At 46.8% G+C, this 15,000-nt stretch overlaps 1 protein-coding gene across 1 annotated transcript in view; it reads left to right on the top strand.

The window, feature by feature from the left end:
* The window catches only part of LOC143027482 (octopamine receptor beta-1R-like), a 446,280-nt gene that overhangs the window by 351,647 nt on the left and 79,633 nt on the right, over window positions 1-15,000 (top strand). Inside the window, exon 3 of the mRNA XM_076188772.1 lies at window positions 1,650-1,862. Within this exon, the coding sequence (XP_076044887.1) occupies window positions 1,650-1,862 (213 nt within the window). The remainder of the gene's footprint in view (window positions 1-1,649; window positions 1,863-15,000) is intronic.

Here is a 15,000-nt window from a genome sequence, read left to right as displayed (position 1 = left end):
GGACAGAACTCTAGGGCAGGTGTGATCTACAGGTCTTCCAGCTCTCGAAGAAGATCCATTTTGAGATGATTATCTTCAACTCGTCATATCTTCCGAAAATCTTTCGTCGCGATCCTTCTGCCCTGAAACGTCTTCACGGTTGAATGGAGTAAAGGAGGAGGAGGATATGAATAACCAGGAAGCAAGAAAAAATAGAATTTGATGTATTACTGGTATCTGGAAAGTTTGAAGAGATGTAGCTGGAGCTTAATGCTTATGGAAGAGTTGCCAAGAGGTTGAGTAGTTCCCAAACAAGTGGCAAACTAAACTGAAAAGTGCTACTCACTGCGGAAGGGTTCACTCCATTGGCAAACAACAAAAGTAACAACAGCAACAGAGACAACAACAACAACAACAACAACAACAACAACAACAACAACAACAACAACAACAACAACAACAATAATAATGTCAACAACAGCACCACTAACAAACAGCAACAACAACAAAATAGCCAATAACAATGGCTGAGTAAATGTCTCCCTCACTCATGTATACATCGTGCATAGTAATGACAGAAATAAAGAAAACGATATGAAGACCATCAATCTACCTGTTGCCTCAATTCTCTCTTGCAGAAAACCCGTGGCCCCTAGGACACCGGCCACGGCCACTGGTTCAGGCCATAAGCCATTCGGTGAAGAGATTTTGTGCCATTGTCAAGAGTGAGTGAATAAAGTCCTCTGTGTCTCCCGTGTGGCGAATCCATCCATTGCAATTGTTGCTTGTTACCAGGCTCATTCCGTGTTGGTAGAGTTTTAGTTAAGGGTAGCAACCTGTATACAGGCGCATCAGTGCTAGTTTTGTCTGTCTTTAGAATGATTTATTCTGCTGATTCAATTTCTGGGGGGGACTTTGTGAAGTATAACATTTAGCATTCATTCGTGGAGTGCTTGTTTTGTGATCTGAGTGTGCAGGTGCTGTTGTATGGACGTATTTTAAAGTGTTGAGGGCTATCTTACATATTTGAGATAGACACAACTGGGGTTGTTTTTATGTTACGCATAGTAGGCTGTTATGCTGAACACCACAGGAAAAAGAAAAATTCTTGGAGTCCGAGCGCTTTCGTGATGTTATCACGAAAGCCCTCGGGTTCCAAAAAAATTCTTTTCCGGTGTAGTCACGTGTGTTTTGTGATACTTGTGCATAGTAGGCTGTGTTTGTGTGATGCGATGAGAAGAGTGAGCGAGTTCAAAGGCTCTTCAGAAAACCTTGTGGCAACACGCCACTACTGTAGTATCCCCTTAACGCATATAGCATTTTTGTAAAATAAAATTACTGTAATGTAAGAACCATCGTAGTTTCCATGGCCTTGGCTGTGTCTACAATTGTTCCAACTATATTTGCCTTCACTGTAAGGTGAATGTCGCTTCTGTATAAGATGTAAGGCCAAGTACATTATGGTTTTTGCTCCAGGTCATCACGAGCTACTTTGTAGTTTCCTTGGCTTTGGCTGTGCCTACGATTGTTCCAACTATATTTGCCTTCACTGTAAAGTGAAGGTCGTTTCTGTATAAGATGTAAGACCAAGTACATTATGGTTTTTGGTCAGTGAGACTACAAAAAAAAAAAAAAAATTACATAATATGTCCTTTCTCGTCCCTCCTCAGATACCACAAGCTGCGGGTCATCACGAACTACTTCGTGGTCTCGATGGCCCTAGCGGACATGCTGGTGGCGCTCATGGCTATGGTCTTCAACGCCTCAGTCCAAGTGACCAACACTTGGCTCTTCGGCGCCGTCATGTGTGACCTCTGGAACTCGATGGACGTCTACTTCTCCACCGTGTCCATCCTCCACCTGTGTTGCATCTCCATTGACAGGTGAGTCCACTGAAGTGGAGGAAGAAGTGGAGGAGAGAAGAAAGTGGAGGGACGGTTTCTTAATCAACAGGTCACCTGTGTTGCATCTCCATTGACAGGTGAGTCCACTGAAGTGGAGGAAGAAGTGGAGGAGAGAAGAAAGTGGAGGGAAACGAGGATATCTTAATCCACAGGTGGAAGGAAACGAGGGGAAAGGGAGAGAGGGAAGAGGGAAAGAGGAGTCTCCTGAAGTGGAGGAAGAAGTGGAGGAGAGAAGGAAGTGGAGGGACGGTATCTTAATCCACAGGTGGAAGGAAACGAGGGGAAAGGGAGAGAGGAAAGGGGAAAGAGGAGTCTCCTGAAGTGGAGGAAGAAGTGGAGGAGAGAAGGAAGTGGAGGGATGGTATCTTAATCCACAGGTGAAAGGAAACGAGAGGAAAGGGAGAGAGGGAAGGGGGAAAGTGGAGTCTCCTGAAGTGGAGGAAGAGGTGGAGGAGAGAAGGAGGTGGAAGTAGAGGGTATCTTAATCCACAGGTGGAAGGAAACGAGGGGAAAGGGAGAGAGGGAAGAGGGAAAGAGGAGTCTCCTGAAGTGGAGGAAGAAGTGGAGGAGGGAGAGAAGGAAGTGGAGGGAAACGAGGATATCTTAATCAACAGGTGGAAGGAAACGAGGGGAAAGGGAGAGAGGGAAGGGGGAAAGAGGATATCCACTAAGGAAGGAAGGTAAGAAGAAAGGGAGTGGAGGAGGAAGCGAGGAAGGGAGGAGGAAATGAGAGAGAGGAAGAAGGGAAGGGAAGAAGCGAAGTGGGAAGGGAGGGAGAGAAAGAGAGGGGTCTATATCAAGAATTGAGGAGCCAGAGAGAGAGTGAGTGAGAGAGAGAGAGAGAGAGGGAGTGGGTGAGTGAGAGAGGGAGAGAGAGAGATAGGGAGGAACGAGAGGTCTCCATCGACAGATGAAAATCTTGGAGGAGAAAGGAAGGAAGGGAGGAGATAGGGAGGTAGGGAGGGAGGGAGGAGATAGGGAGGGAGGGAGGAGATAGGGAGGGAGGGAGGAGATAGGGAGGAGATAGGGAGGTGGGAGGAGATAGGGAGGAGAGAGGTACGGAGGAGATAGAGAGGGAGGGAGGAACGAGAGGTCTCCATCGACAGATGAAAATCTTGGAGGAGAAGGGAGGAAGAGGGAGGGAGGAGATAGGGAGGAAGGAGATAGGGAAAAGATAGGGAGAGAGGAGATAGAGAGGGAGGGAGGGAGGAGATAGGGAATAAGGAGATAGGGAGGGAGGGAGGAGATAGGGAGGGAAGGAGGAGATAGGGAGAGGAGGGAGGAGATAGGGAGGAGATAGGGAGGAGATAGGGAGGGAGGGAGGAGATAGGGAGGGAGGAGATAGGGAGAGAGGAGATAGGGAGGGAGGAGAGAGGGAGGGAGGAGATAGAGAAGGAGGAGATAGAGAGGGAGGAGATAGAGAGAGAAAGAGATGGAGAAGGAGGAGATAGGGAGGGAGGGAGGAGATAGGTAGGAGATGGGGAGGGAGGAGATAGGGAGGGGGGAGATAGGGAATGAAGAGATAGGGAGGGAGGGAGGAGGAGAGGGGAGAGGAGATAGGGAATGAGGAGATAGGGAATGAGGAGATAGGGATGAGGAGATAGGGAGGTGATAGGGAGGGAGGGAGGAGATAGGGAGGGAGGAGATAGGGAGGGAGGAGATAGGGAGGGGAAAGGAGGAAGGGAGGGGGGAGGAGATAGGGAGGGAGGGAGTAGAGAGATAGGGAGGGAGTAGATAGGGAGGGAGGGAGGAGATAGGTAGGAGATAGGGAGGAGATAGGGGGGGAGATAGGGAGGGAGGAGATAGGGAGGGATGGAGGAGATAGGGAAGGAGGAGATAGGGAGGTAGGAGATAGGGAATGAGGAGATAGGGAAGGAGGAGATAGGGAGGGAGGTAGGAGATAGAGAAGAAATAGGGAGGGATGGAGGAGATAGGAAGGGAGGGAGGGAGAGAAGGAGGAGATAGGGAGGGAGGAGATAAGCAGGGAGGAGATAGGGAGGAGATAGGGAGGGAAGGAGGAGATAAGGAAGGAGTAGATAGGGAGGAGATAGGGAGGGAGGGAGGGAGGAGATAGGAAGGGAAGGAGGAGATAGGGAGGAGATAGGGAGGGAGGGAGGAGATAGGAAGTGAGGAGATAGGGAGGGAGGGAGGGAGGGAGATAGGGAATGAGGAGATAGGGAATGAGGGATAGGGAGGGAGGGAGGGAGGGAGGGAGGGAGGAGATAGGGAATAAGGAGATAGGGAGGGAGGGAGGAGATAGGGAGGGAAGGAGGAGATAGGGAGGGAGAGCCCCTGAAGACCGCTGAGAATTTTGAAAGACGAAGGAAAGAAAAGAGTATTATGGTTTTTCTGGAAAGAACGGGAGAGGAACGAAGGGGAATTGAAATACATGAAAGCAAAAGAAAAGGAAAGCACAGAGCAAAATACAGATGAGGAATAAAGTGAGGAAAAGAAAGAGGAAAACATACAAGGAAGGATGAGAGATGAAAGGATATAAAAGGAAGGAAAGGAAGAGAGGGAAAATTGAAACAAGAAATGAAAATTAATACAGACGGAGGGGGAAGACAAAATCAGAGTTGGGGGTGATAATAGCAGGTACGGGAAGTAAGGAGGACAATGAAAAAGAGAACAAAAAATGGAAGGAGGGGGAAATTGAGGAGGAGGAGGAGGAGGAAGAGGAGGAGGAGGAGCAGGAGGAGGAGGAGCAGGAGGAGGAGGAGGAGGAGGAGAAGAAGGAGGAGCAGGAGGAGCAGGAGGAGCAGGAGGAGGAGGGGGAGAAGGAGAAGGGGAGAGGAGGAGGAGGAGAAGGAGGAGGAGGAGGAGGGAGAGGAGGGGAGGAGAAGGAGCAGGAGGAGCAGGAGGGGTAGGGAGAGGAGGAGGAGAACAAGGAGGAGGAGGGAGAGGAGGAGAACAAGGAGGAGGAGGAGGAGGAGGAGGGGAGAGGAGGAGGAGGAGGAGGAGGAGGGGAGAGGAGGAGAAGGAGCAGGATGAGGAGAAGGAGGAGGAGGCGGAACAGGAGTAGGAGGAGGAGGAGGAGTATGAGGAAGTAAGAGAGGAGGAGGAAGAGGAGTAGGAGAAGGAGAAGGAGGAGCAGGAGGATGAAGAGGAGGAGGGGGAAAGGAGGAGGAGCAGGAGGAGGAGGAAGAGGAGGAGGATGTGAAGGTGGAGGAGGAAGAGGAGGAGGAATTACTGTAAGGAAACGGAAAAAGGAAAGTTGGCGCGTCACTCCGTAGATTATTTTGTTGGAGGAAAGGTAATACGAGTATAGTGGAGAGGAGGGAGGAGGGACGTAGGTTTGGTTTTAGCCCCAACGGAAGGACGAGAAAACCAAATATCAATGTATAAAGGAAGAGGGAAACAGAAGAAGACAAGAAGAAAAGGGAGGGAGGGGAATGGAAAAGAAGGAGAGAAAAGGGGAGGGAAAGGAGGAGAAATGTGGAGGAAAAAGGTAAGAGAATTAATATGGAGGATAGGAGGGGAAGGCTCTACCTTTGTCTACTGTATGTGATGACGCCATAACAAAAGATTAGAAAGGATTACAAAGGTGGAGCATGCCGACAGGAGACCTTTTGGTCCAGAACTAGGTCGAATGCGAAAAAAATATATAATAATGATAAATAAATAGATAGATAAAAATTAGTATAATATAAATAATAATAAATAAAACAAATAAATAAATGCATAGGTATAGACAAACAGGTAAATAGTAAAAAATAATAAATTGTGTATCTGTCACAGTCTGTAGTTTACATGTATGTCTTAAATAACGTGTCGGACTCGTGATCGACATAAATTACCCTCCCGGAAGAGAGCTCTGATGTCATATATGGCCCGACCTAGGGGTAATACTCTGACCTTACACAAAACTCCTTGCTCACCAGTGTTGGAGTGCCGGGTCAAAGTGTATCAATGCTGAAATTTTCAACCCTGGGCAGGAATCGAACTCGAATCGCTAAAATCAGCAGACAGGCACGGTATCACCATATCATCGAATCGGTGTGCGTGTGTGTGTGTGTGCGTGTGTGTGTGTGTGTGTGTGTGTGTGTGTGTGTGTGTGTGTGTGTGTGTGTGTGTGTGTGTGTGTGTGTGTGTGTGTGTGTGTGTGTGTGTGTGTGTGTGTGTGTGTGTGTGTGTGTGTGTGTGTGTGTGTGTGTGTGTGTGTGTGTGCGCGTGTGTGTGTGTGTCTGTGTGTATATCTATGTGCATGTCTGCATCAGCGTGGGTGTGTGCGTGCGTGCGTGCATGGGTGCACTCACTTACGCAAACAATTATTTTCGCGATGAATTGTCCTTTTTCTAGGAATTCATAATTCGAAGTCATTGAAGATCCCGGGATCTCGAAAATAATAATAAAAAAAGTTACAGTATCACGCTTCTTCCTTCAGTAAACTCGTTTTTAATCATTTCCTTCGGCTAACGGGAGGGGCCGTTATCTTCTTTACGAATTTTTGTATCTGAATATCATTCAAACGCCAAAAACCATTGCAGTTTTATCACTGACGTTGCGTTCTAGAAGGACTTCTTCAGTGTACACAAAGAAATAAAATAACCTAAATAACCTACGTTGTTTTATGTCTTTGTGGACACTGAAGAAGTCCTTCTGAGACAAAATGTCAGTAATAAAACGACAACAGTTTTTAGCGTTTACCTCACCACCCTTCCACTCATTCTGTCTCACGTATTCCACCTATACCTCAATTAATATTTTGAGTACGGTTCTGTAGTTTTTGGATTTTATTTTTGCAGAAACCAAACTGCTCTATTCAGTTAAATCTCTGACTCGTGATCACACTAAATCTCAGTCAAGACGCTCATTTAAACCTCTCTCACCCCTCTCCCACCCAAACTACTTGATGGCGCAGTGGTAGAGTTTTCGGCCGCCACTACAACCGTCCGGGTCCGAATCCCGCGCAGGGATGAAAGAATTTCAGTATTGGTGCTCTGCGAGACGTTACTCCAACTCTCGTGGGCGGAGAGTTGGGTGTGTGCGTGTAAGGTCACAGCATTACCCATAGATCGGTCCTATATGAGCTCTGACCTCTCTTCCGGGAGGGTAATAACTGTCGATCACGAGTCCAACACGTGATCCAAGACCATGGTGAATCACGCACCCCCAAGAATCTCCAACTCAACCAAATAAATGATGATGAAGATGATGATGATGATGATGATGATGATGATGATGATGATGATGATGATGATGATGATGATGATGATGATGATGATGATGATGATGATGATGATGATGGTGATGGTGATGGTGATGATGGTGATGATGATGGTGATGATGATGATGATGATGATGATGATGATGATGATGATGATGATGATGATGATGATGATGATGATGATGATGATGATGATGATGATGATGATGATGATGATGATGATGATGATGATGATGATGATGATGATGATGATGATGATGATGATTTATTTAACATCACAAACCCCCCCCCTTATCGGGAAGGTGGGACAGTGCCCCTTACAGCGTGTAACTTAATGAACCATGCCCTTGGTACAACTTCGCCGGTGGCAGGATTCGAACCTTCATCCCCTCGACCTTGGCTGCAAGTAACGACACCCTAACCCGCTCAGCCAGCGAGGTTCCGAAAACAACGAGAATGTATTATTCATAAGGTGTCAACGTAGCGAATGGTGCCATTTCTGAAATATGTTTCATTTGCAAATGGTTCGTTTATGTGAGCCAATTCTCTCCCCAAATGTCTGCTTTCATTGGTCAGCATTTTAGTTTTTATTCTTGTTGGAGTCACATGACGTCATTTAGCCAAGAGAATAGTTCTGTGGTGAAAGGGTTGCTGAAGATTATTTCTCATCCGATAAGTAAGATCATCAGGTGGCAGGTTGAATTAAAATTACATTGTAGTGGTTACTACAATTGTCCTTGTTGGAGGAAGCTAGGATATTTAAAGTCAATCCCATGACTGATCTGTTTATTGGAAATGACGATGATGGTATTTACAATATTTGTGGCGAAATTCTGGATTCTTTGTGTTTAGTATACAATTAATTAAAATATATTTACAATACATAAATATGCTTCTTACAGTATGTAGAGGGATATGTTTTATTTTATTTACAAAATAAATTAAGTTATTATAATGAACATTGTTATTATATTAATTAAAATTAGTCGAATGTATGTTTAGTCGGACGCATGTTCTAAGGGGTGACTATTGTTTATCCCGTACTCGGCGATCACGAGTCCTGAAGGGGTAATTTCACGTGTTGGCTACAGAACACTACAGAACTCTCCCCCTAGTGACGAGGCAGGAGGAACGATATCTGTTTTTTCTTTGTAGTGTGTTTGTGGTTTGTAGCCCGTGTGTCCGGAGGTGTCGGAAGAGCAACAGGATCTTGTTCGTTGTCCGAGAGGAGGTATGCAGGCTTGGCGCGGTCTATGGAGATGACGTCAGTGGTTCCACGGCGATCGATGGTCAAGTTCTTCCTTGTCCTCTTGACGACTCTATATGGGCCATCGTATGGTTGTTGAAGAGACTTCTTTACCCCGTCCATGCAAACGAAGACATGTGAACAGTCATTGAGGTCCTGGCTCACAAACGTTCTTGTTGGTGAGGTACGCGGTGGCACTGGCTGGAGTTTCTGCATTGTATCTGTAAGATTAGTAGCATAATCTTGAACGCTGCAGGGCTGCGTTATAGGGGCAGATGCAAGAAACTCACCGGGCAGACGGAGTGGAGTGCCATAAAGAAGTTCTGCAGAGGAGTGGCCAAGGTCTTTCTTGAGGGACGTGCGTATACCGAGGAGGACCATTGGAAGCACCGTAGACCAGTTGGTGCGGTCGCGTGCTGTTGCTGCAAGTGAAGCCTTGAGTTGTCGGTGGAAGCGTTCGACGAGTCCGTTGGATTGGGGATGGTAGCTTGCTGTTCTGAAACGCCGGATACCTAGCAAAGACATAACCTTGTTCCATAGATTGGATTCAAATTGGCTACCACGGTCGGATGTGAGGCTGAGTGGTGTACCGAATCTTGAAATCCAGGTGGTTATAAAAGCTTTGGCTACCGTATCTGTGCTTATGTCAGTAAGCGGGATTGCTTCGGGCCAGCGTGTAAAACGGTCTACACAAGTAAGAATATACCTGAAGCTGTCGGAGAAGGGAAGCGGTCCGACGATGTCGATGTGGACGTGCTCGAGTCGAGTGGAGACTGGGCGAAAGGTACCTGGAGGGGAGATGGTGTGGCGTGTGACCTTCGAAGCTTGGCACTTGCCGCAAGTGCGGGTCCAGTGTCAACGTCTTTGGCGATTCCATTCCAGATGAAGCGAGGTGACATGTGCTGTGAAGCTCGAATACCTGGGTGGGAGAGGTCATGTAAATGGCGGAACAAGGGGTACCTGTGGTTTTCGGGCAAGTAGGGCCGGATGGTGTCCGTGGATACATCGGCGTAGAGGTGAGTGTTAGTTCCAGGTAGGTACTTTCTTCATCTGGAACGTGGGGTTGTCCATCAATCGCTGCAGCTCGGTATCACCAGCTTGGTCTGCAGCGATGGCGGCGTAGTCGATGAGAGAGGTAGAGACTGCAGATATGTTGCGCGAGAGTGCATCGGCAGGACAATTATCTGCACCTCGAACAAAACGAATATCTGTGGTGAATTGGGAGATGAAATCTATGTGTCGGAGTTGTCTAGGGGAGTATGTTGTCTTGTTATGAATGAATGTTGTTGTGATTGGTTTGTGGTCGGTGTATATGTGGAATTGTCGTCCTTCGACGAAATACCTGAACCTGTTGACAGCCTTGTAGATGGCTAGGAGTTCCTTGTCGAAGGCGCTGTATTTCTTCTCGGCATTGTTGAGCATTGTTGAGCTTCGTTGATGTATTGCTGCAGAACTGCGCCGAAACCTGTGTCTGAAGCATCTGTCGAGATGGAAGTGATGGCATCAGGAATAGGGAAACTAAGGGCGGTAGCATTCCCGAGTGCTTCTTTGGCTGCCATGAAAGCTGCATCAGTTTCGACGTCCCAGTTGAGTACGATGGAACGTCCCCTCTTGCACGGCTTGATCATGGAGTAGAGCGGTTGGAGCAGTTGAGCGCAGCCTGGAATGAAACGATTATAGAAATTTAACATCCTTATTCACAGTTTCACAGTTGGCGCTGTGTTGTAGGTTTCGGGAAACTCTGGATGGCGTCGCAGCGGGATGAGACAGGGGTGACGCCTGAAGGTGTGACGGTGTGTCCTAGAAAGTTGATGGATGACACACCGAAGTCAGATTTCTCGAGATTGATGTGGATGCCGTAGTCTTGTAGGCGGGTAAAGACTTGCTTCAGATGGTCTTGGTGCGTGGCTTCGTCAGGGCTGGCGATGAGCACATCGTCGATGTAGGTGAAGCAAAAAGGCAGGCCTCGCAGGACTTCGTCCATGAATCTCTGGAAAGTTTGGGCAGAGTTCTTGAGGCCGAAGGGCATTCGAACGTATTCGAACAAGCCAAAAGGTGTTGTGACAGCTGTTTTGGGGATGTCAGGCGGGTTGACCGGAATATGATGGAAGGCTTTTACAAGATCGATCCGGGAGTATACGCGAGTTCCTGCAAGGTGTGAGGAAAACTCCTGTATGTTGGGAACTGGGTACCTATCCATCACAGTTCGTGAGTTGAGGGCGCGGTAGTCACCGCATGGCCTGATGTCGCCGTTGCTTTTGTGGGACGATGTGGAGAGCTGACGACCAGTTGCTTGAGCTTGGACGAATGATACCTTGACGCATGAGGGCTTCTAGTTCTGCCTTGGCTAGCTTGAGGCGTTCCGGAGCCAGACGACGGGCTTTGGCGTAGACTGGAGGTCCCGTAGTCTCTATGTGGTGCACTACGTGGTGTTTCACAGTCGTGGTCGTGGAGTAAGGTTGTGTCAAGGCAGGAAAGTTCCTGAGGAGAGAAGCAAACTTGTTATCAGCACTGATGGTTGAAAGTTGGCTACTTACTCCGGTTGTTGGCCTGGCGTAGGATGACATCGATGTAAGGGGGTCGTGGAGCTTGCGATTTTTAATATCGATCAGGAGATCGAAGTGGGTCAAAAAATCGGCGCCAAGGATGGGTTGGGAAACTGATGCAACGTAGAAGGTCCACTCAAAGGATCGGCGAAGGTTGAGTTCTAGCTGAAGTGTCTTCCTCTTGAAAACGGGTATCTTGGTGCCGTTGGCTGCGTAGAGGGAAGACATCGGCGGCAGTGATTGCTGGCTTGCTGTGGCAGGCAGGACACTGACTTCAGCTCCGGTATCGATGAGGTATGTGGTGTTGGAGAGTGGATCAAATACGAAGAAGAGTTTCGATGTATGTTGGCGAACGCTGTGCGCCGTTAGCGTTCGCCCATCGTGTTTAAAGGTGACGGTGAGAAGGTGCACGGCTGTGTACATTTCCTCGCATCTTGTCCAAAGCGACGATGGTAGTAGCAGACGCCTGATGTGTGCTTGGGTCTCCCTCTGGACGTAGACCTGGAGCGGTTGCGGTAGTATCTTGGTGACGGGGGTCGTTGTTGAAGGTTGGCAACCTGCTCTTGGAGGGCGCTAACCTGGAGGGTGAGTTGAGAGACTAGCTCGGTTAACGTCATGCTTACGTGATTAGTATGCAGCGATGTTCGTGGGCAGCTGGGTTGGTCAGAGCAGTCCGAGTTGGCGGGGATGGGCACGGCAGGGCGGCGGGCGGGGCTGGGCACGGCAGGGCGGTGGGCGGGGCTGGGCACGGCAGGGCAGCGGGCGGGGCTGGGCACGGCAGGGCGGCGGGCGGGGCTGGGCACGGCAGGGCGGGGCAGGTCACGGCAGGGCGGGGCTGGGCACGGCAGGGCGGCGGGCGGGGCTGGGCACGGCAGGGCGGCGGGCGGGGCTGGGCACGGCAGGGCGGCGGGCGGGGCTGGGCACGGCAGGGCGGCGGGCGGGGCTGGTCACGGCAGGGCGGCGGGCGGGGCTGGTCACGGCAGGGCGGCGGGCGGGGCTGGCGGGGCTGGCGGCGGGCGGGGCTGGCGGCGGGCGGGGCTGGCGGGGCTGGCGGCGGTCACTCCAGGGTCACCAAATGTAGTGGTTACTACAATTGTCCTTGTTGGAGGAAGCTAGGATATTTAAAGTCAATCCCATGACTGATCTGTTTATTGGAAATGACGATGATGGTATTTACAATATTTGTGGCGAAATTCTGGATTCTTTGTGTTTAGTATACAATTAATTAAAATATATTTACAATACATAAATATGCTTCTTACAGTATGTAGAGGGATATGTTTTATTTTATTTACAAAATAAATTAAGTTATTATAATGAACATTGTTATTATATTAATTAAAATTAGTCGAATGTATGTTTAGTCGGACGCATGTTCTAAGGGGTGACTATTGTTTATCCCGTACTCGGCGATCACGAGTCCTGAAGGGGTAATTTCACGTGTTGGCTACAGAACACTACAACATGTCAACTATGGTGGTCAGAAGGTGAAAAATTCACTGCTTTCTTTCATGTAGCATTTTATATGTTCATGTATAATTATATATATATATGTATATTTATATATTTATATATATATACATATCTATATCTATCTATATACATATATATATATATATCTATATATATATATATATATATATATATATATACATACACACTGAATGGTTCCCAGTGATCAATTAATATCTTTTTTAACCACATATCACTTTTAATTCCATACCATTGCAAACGAGACTGAGAGTCGCTCGAAGGAGGCATCCGTTAGAAGTTGAAACGTGGACAAGCCAAGGATTCGAACTCAGCTAACCCGTAACAAAGTTACATTGATGTAAACCAATCTCTCTTAATAGCGTATTGGTTTACGTCAATGTAACTTTGTCACGGGTTAGCTGGGTTCGAATCCTCGGCTCGTCCACGTTTCAATTTCCAACTGATACCTCCTCCGAGCGACTCTCAGTCTCGTTTGCGATTATATGGAATTAAAAGTGTTATGTGGTTGAAAAAGATATATTTATATATATATGTGCATATAAATATATATATATATATATATATGTATATATACATATGTATATATATGTATATATATATATGTGTACATATATATATATATACATATACATATATATATATACATATATATATATGTATGTATATATATATATGTATAATTTTCTTTATTTGTTATTTTTTTCTACTAGTTCTTTTCAACCAACCATACCCTACTTCAACAGATTTCCCCACCATCACCTGTCGTCTTTCTCTCTCACTTCTAAATTATCAATTCCTCCCCTTTTCCATAACCCCTTCCCGCCTATCATCACCTTTCCCGGCTCCGTCGTTTCTGTCCTTCCGTCGCTTCTGTCCTTCTCCACCCTGGCATCAGTCTCCCTCCTGTCACCCACCCTTACATCATCTCCCCTACATCATCTCCCCTTACATCATCTCCCCTACATCATCTCCCCTTACATCATCTCCCCTACCTGTCATCCTTGTCACGGCTACTGCTTCACTCTTCTTTCTCCTCCTCCTTCTCCTCTTCCTCTTCCTCCTTGCTCTCCTCTCCTTCTCCTCCTCCAACTCTAACTCCTCATCCTCTTCCTCCTACTCTTCTTACTTCTTCTTCCTTCTTCTCCTTCTACGTAAATATAATCATGAATTGATCTTGCCACCTTTATCTAAAGAGTTCCCCGTGCGTTCTTGCATATAGTACGTGATCTGTACCAAGAGGAAGTAGAAGTTTTATACATTTCAGTTCAAAAGCACCATAGGTTGAAATGACATAGCTTGGGTGTTACAATAAACCATTACGAGTCACATAGGTACATACCAAGACGAGGATAAATATAAGATATCAATAAAATTCTAAATAAAACATTTTGTTTGGGGCATTATTGTGTCCAGTGGCTCAAATCCTCTAAATGTTCTTTTCCTTTTATAAAGGAAGTGGCTGAGCCAAAGCACTCACCAACACATTACACGATTGAAATTTGTTCAACACTCCTCTTGTTCCAACTCCTTGTGAATGAAAGGTCGTTCTATCACCTGTCACACTGTTTGGTTTGAGGCAGTAGTGCTTAACCTTTATTTTCTGCGACCCAAAATCCTGTCCAGATCGACCAAGGCGACCCTTACCTTCATTAACACTTTTATCTAAATTATAAAATGCTTGTGCTTATAAAAACGTGTGACAGAAACAAAAATATTATGAAAATATTTGTATTAATACAAGTATTACATTGACATAATAATGATCCATAAGAAATAAAACAATGAGAAAATGATAAATCCACAAATCCTTCGTGACCCAATCATATGGCTTGGCGATCCAACTTTCTTAACCCTTGGGTCGCGACCCAAAGATTAAGAACCGTTGGTTTAAGATATACATAGCAAGACACAACTCTTCCACAGTAGGCCCGACAGGTGGAGTTGGTTTACCTTTATCATTTCACCATACAACGACCCATTCACAATCTCCCTTCATTGCACTCTACATTCCCTGCTCGACAACTGTGGCGGTAGTCGTGTAGCTATGCTACTTTGAGAAGAGAATGGGGTTTTGGTGATTTCGTCTTCTTTATTGTAAGGTAAAACTGAAGTGACTTTACATGCGGCAGGAGCCGATATATACACCGCGTGGGTAGTCATCCGTGGTGCGTAATTACATAATTGCACTGGATTAGGTTAGGTCGGGTCAAGCAGGGTCGCACTGTCAAAGTCGCGTCAGGTATACCCTTTTGGGCGACATGGCGCGCGTTCCATGTCAGGTGGTTATCGTGGTGTGTACACAATCATTCCACACTGCATCTCAAGTCCCCTGCCATCTATCCATCCACCTTATTTTTGCACTTTCTTTCAAATTCACTTCATCGATTTATGTTTTCCTTGCCCTCTCTGCTGGCTTGATTCCATTCATTTTTTATACTTGCCCAAACTACGTCAGTACTCTTTCATCTACCATTTCCGACAGCTTTCTCTTCGACACCAGTTTCTTCACCACTTCCACATTTCTCATTACACACACATACACACACACACACACACACACACACACACACACACACACACACACACACACACACACACACACACACCAAACACCCACACAAACACACACACACACACACCAAAAACACACACACACATTCCACA

This window comes from Oratosquilla oratoria, chromosome 1 (genome assembly GCF_046742065.1).
Source record: "Oratosquilla oratoria isolate Oo_2021 chromosome 1, ASM4674206v1, whole genome shotgun sequence".
In the NCBI taxonomy this organism is placed as follows: domain Eukaryota; kingdom Metazoa; phylum Arthropoda; class Malacostraca; order Stomatopoda; family Squillidae; genus Oratosquilla; species Oratosquilla oratoria.
The sequence above is the reverse complement of the archived record's forward strand: the minus strand, read 5'-3'. Positions and strand labels throughout refer to the sequence as shown.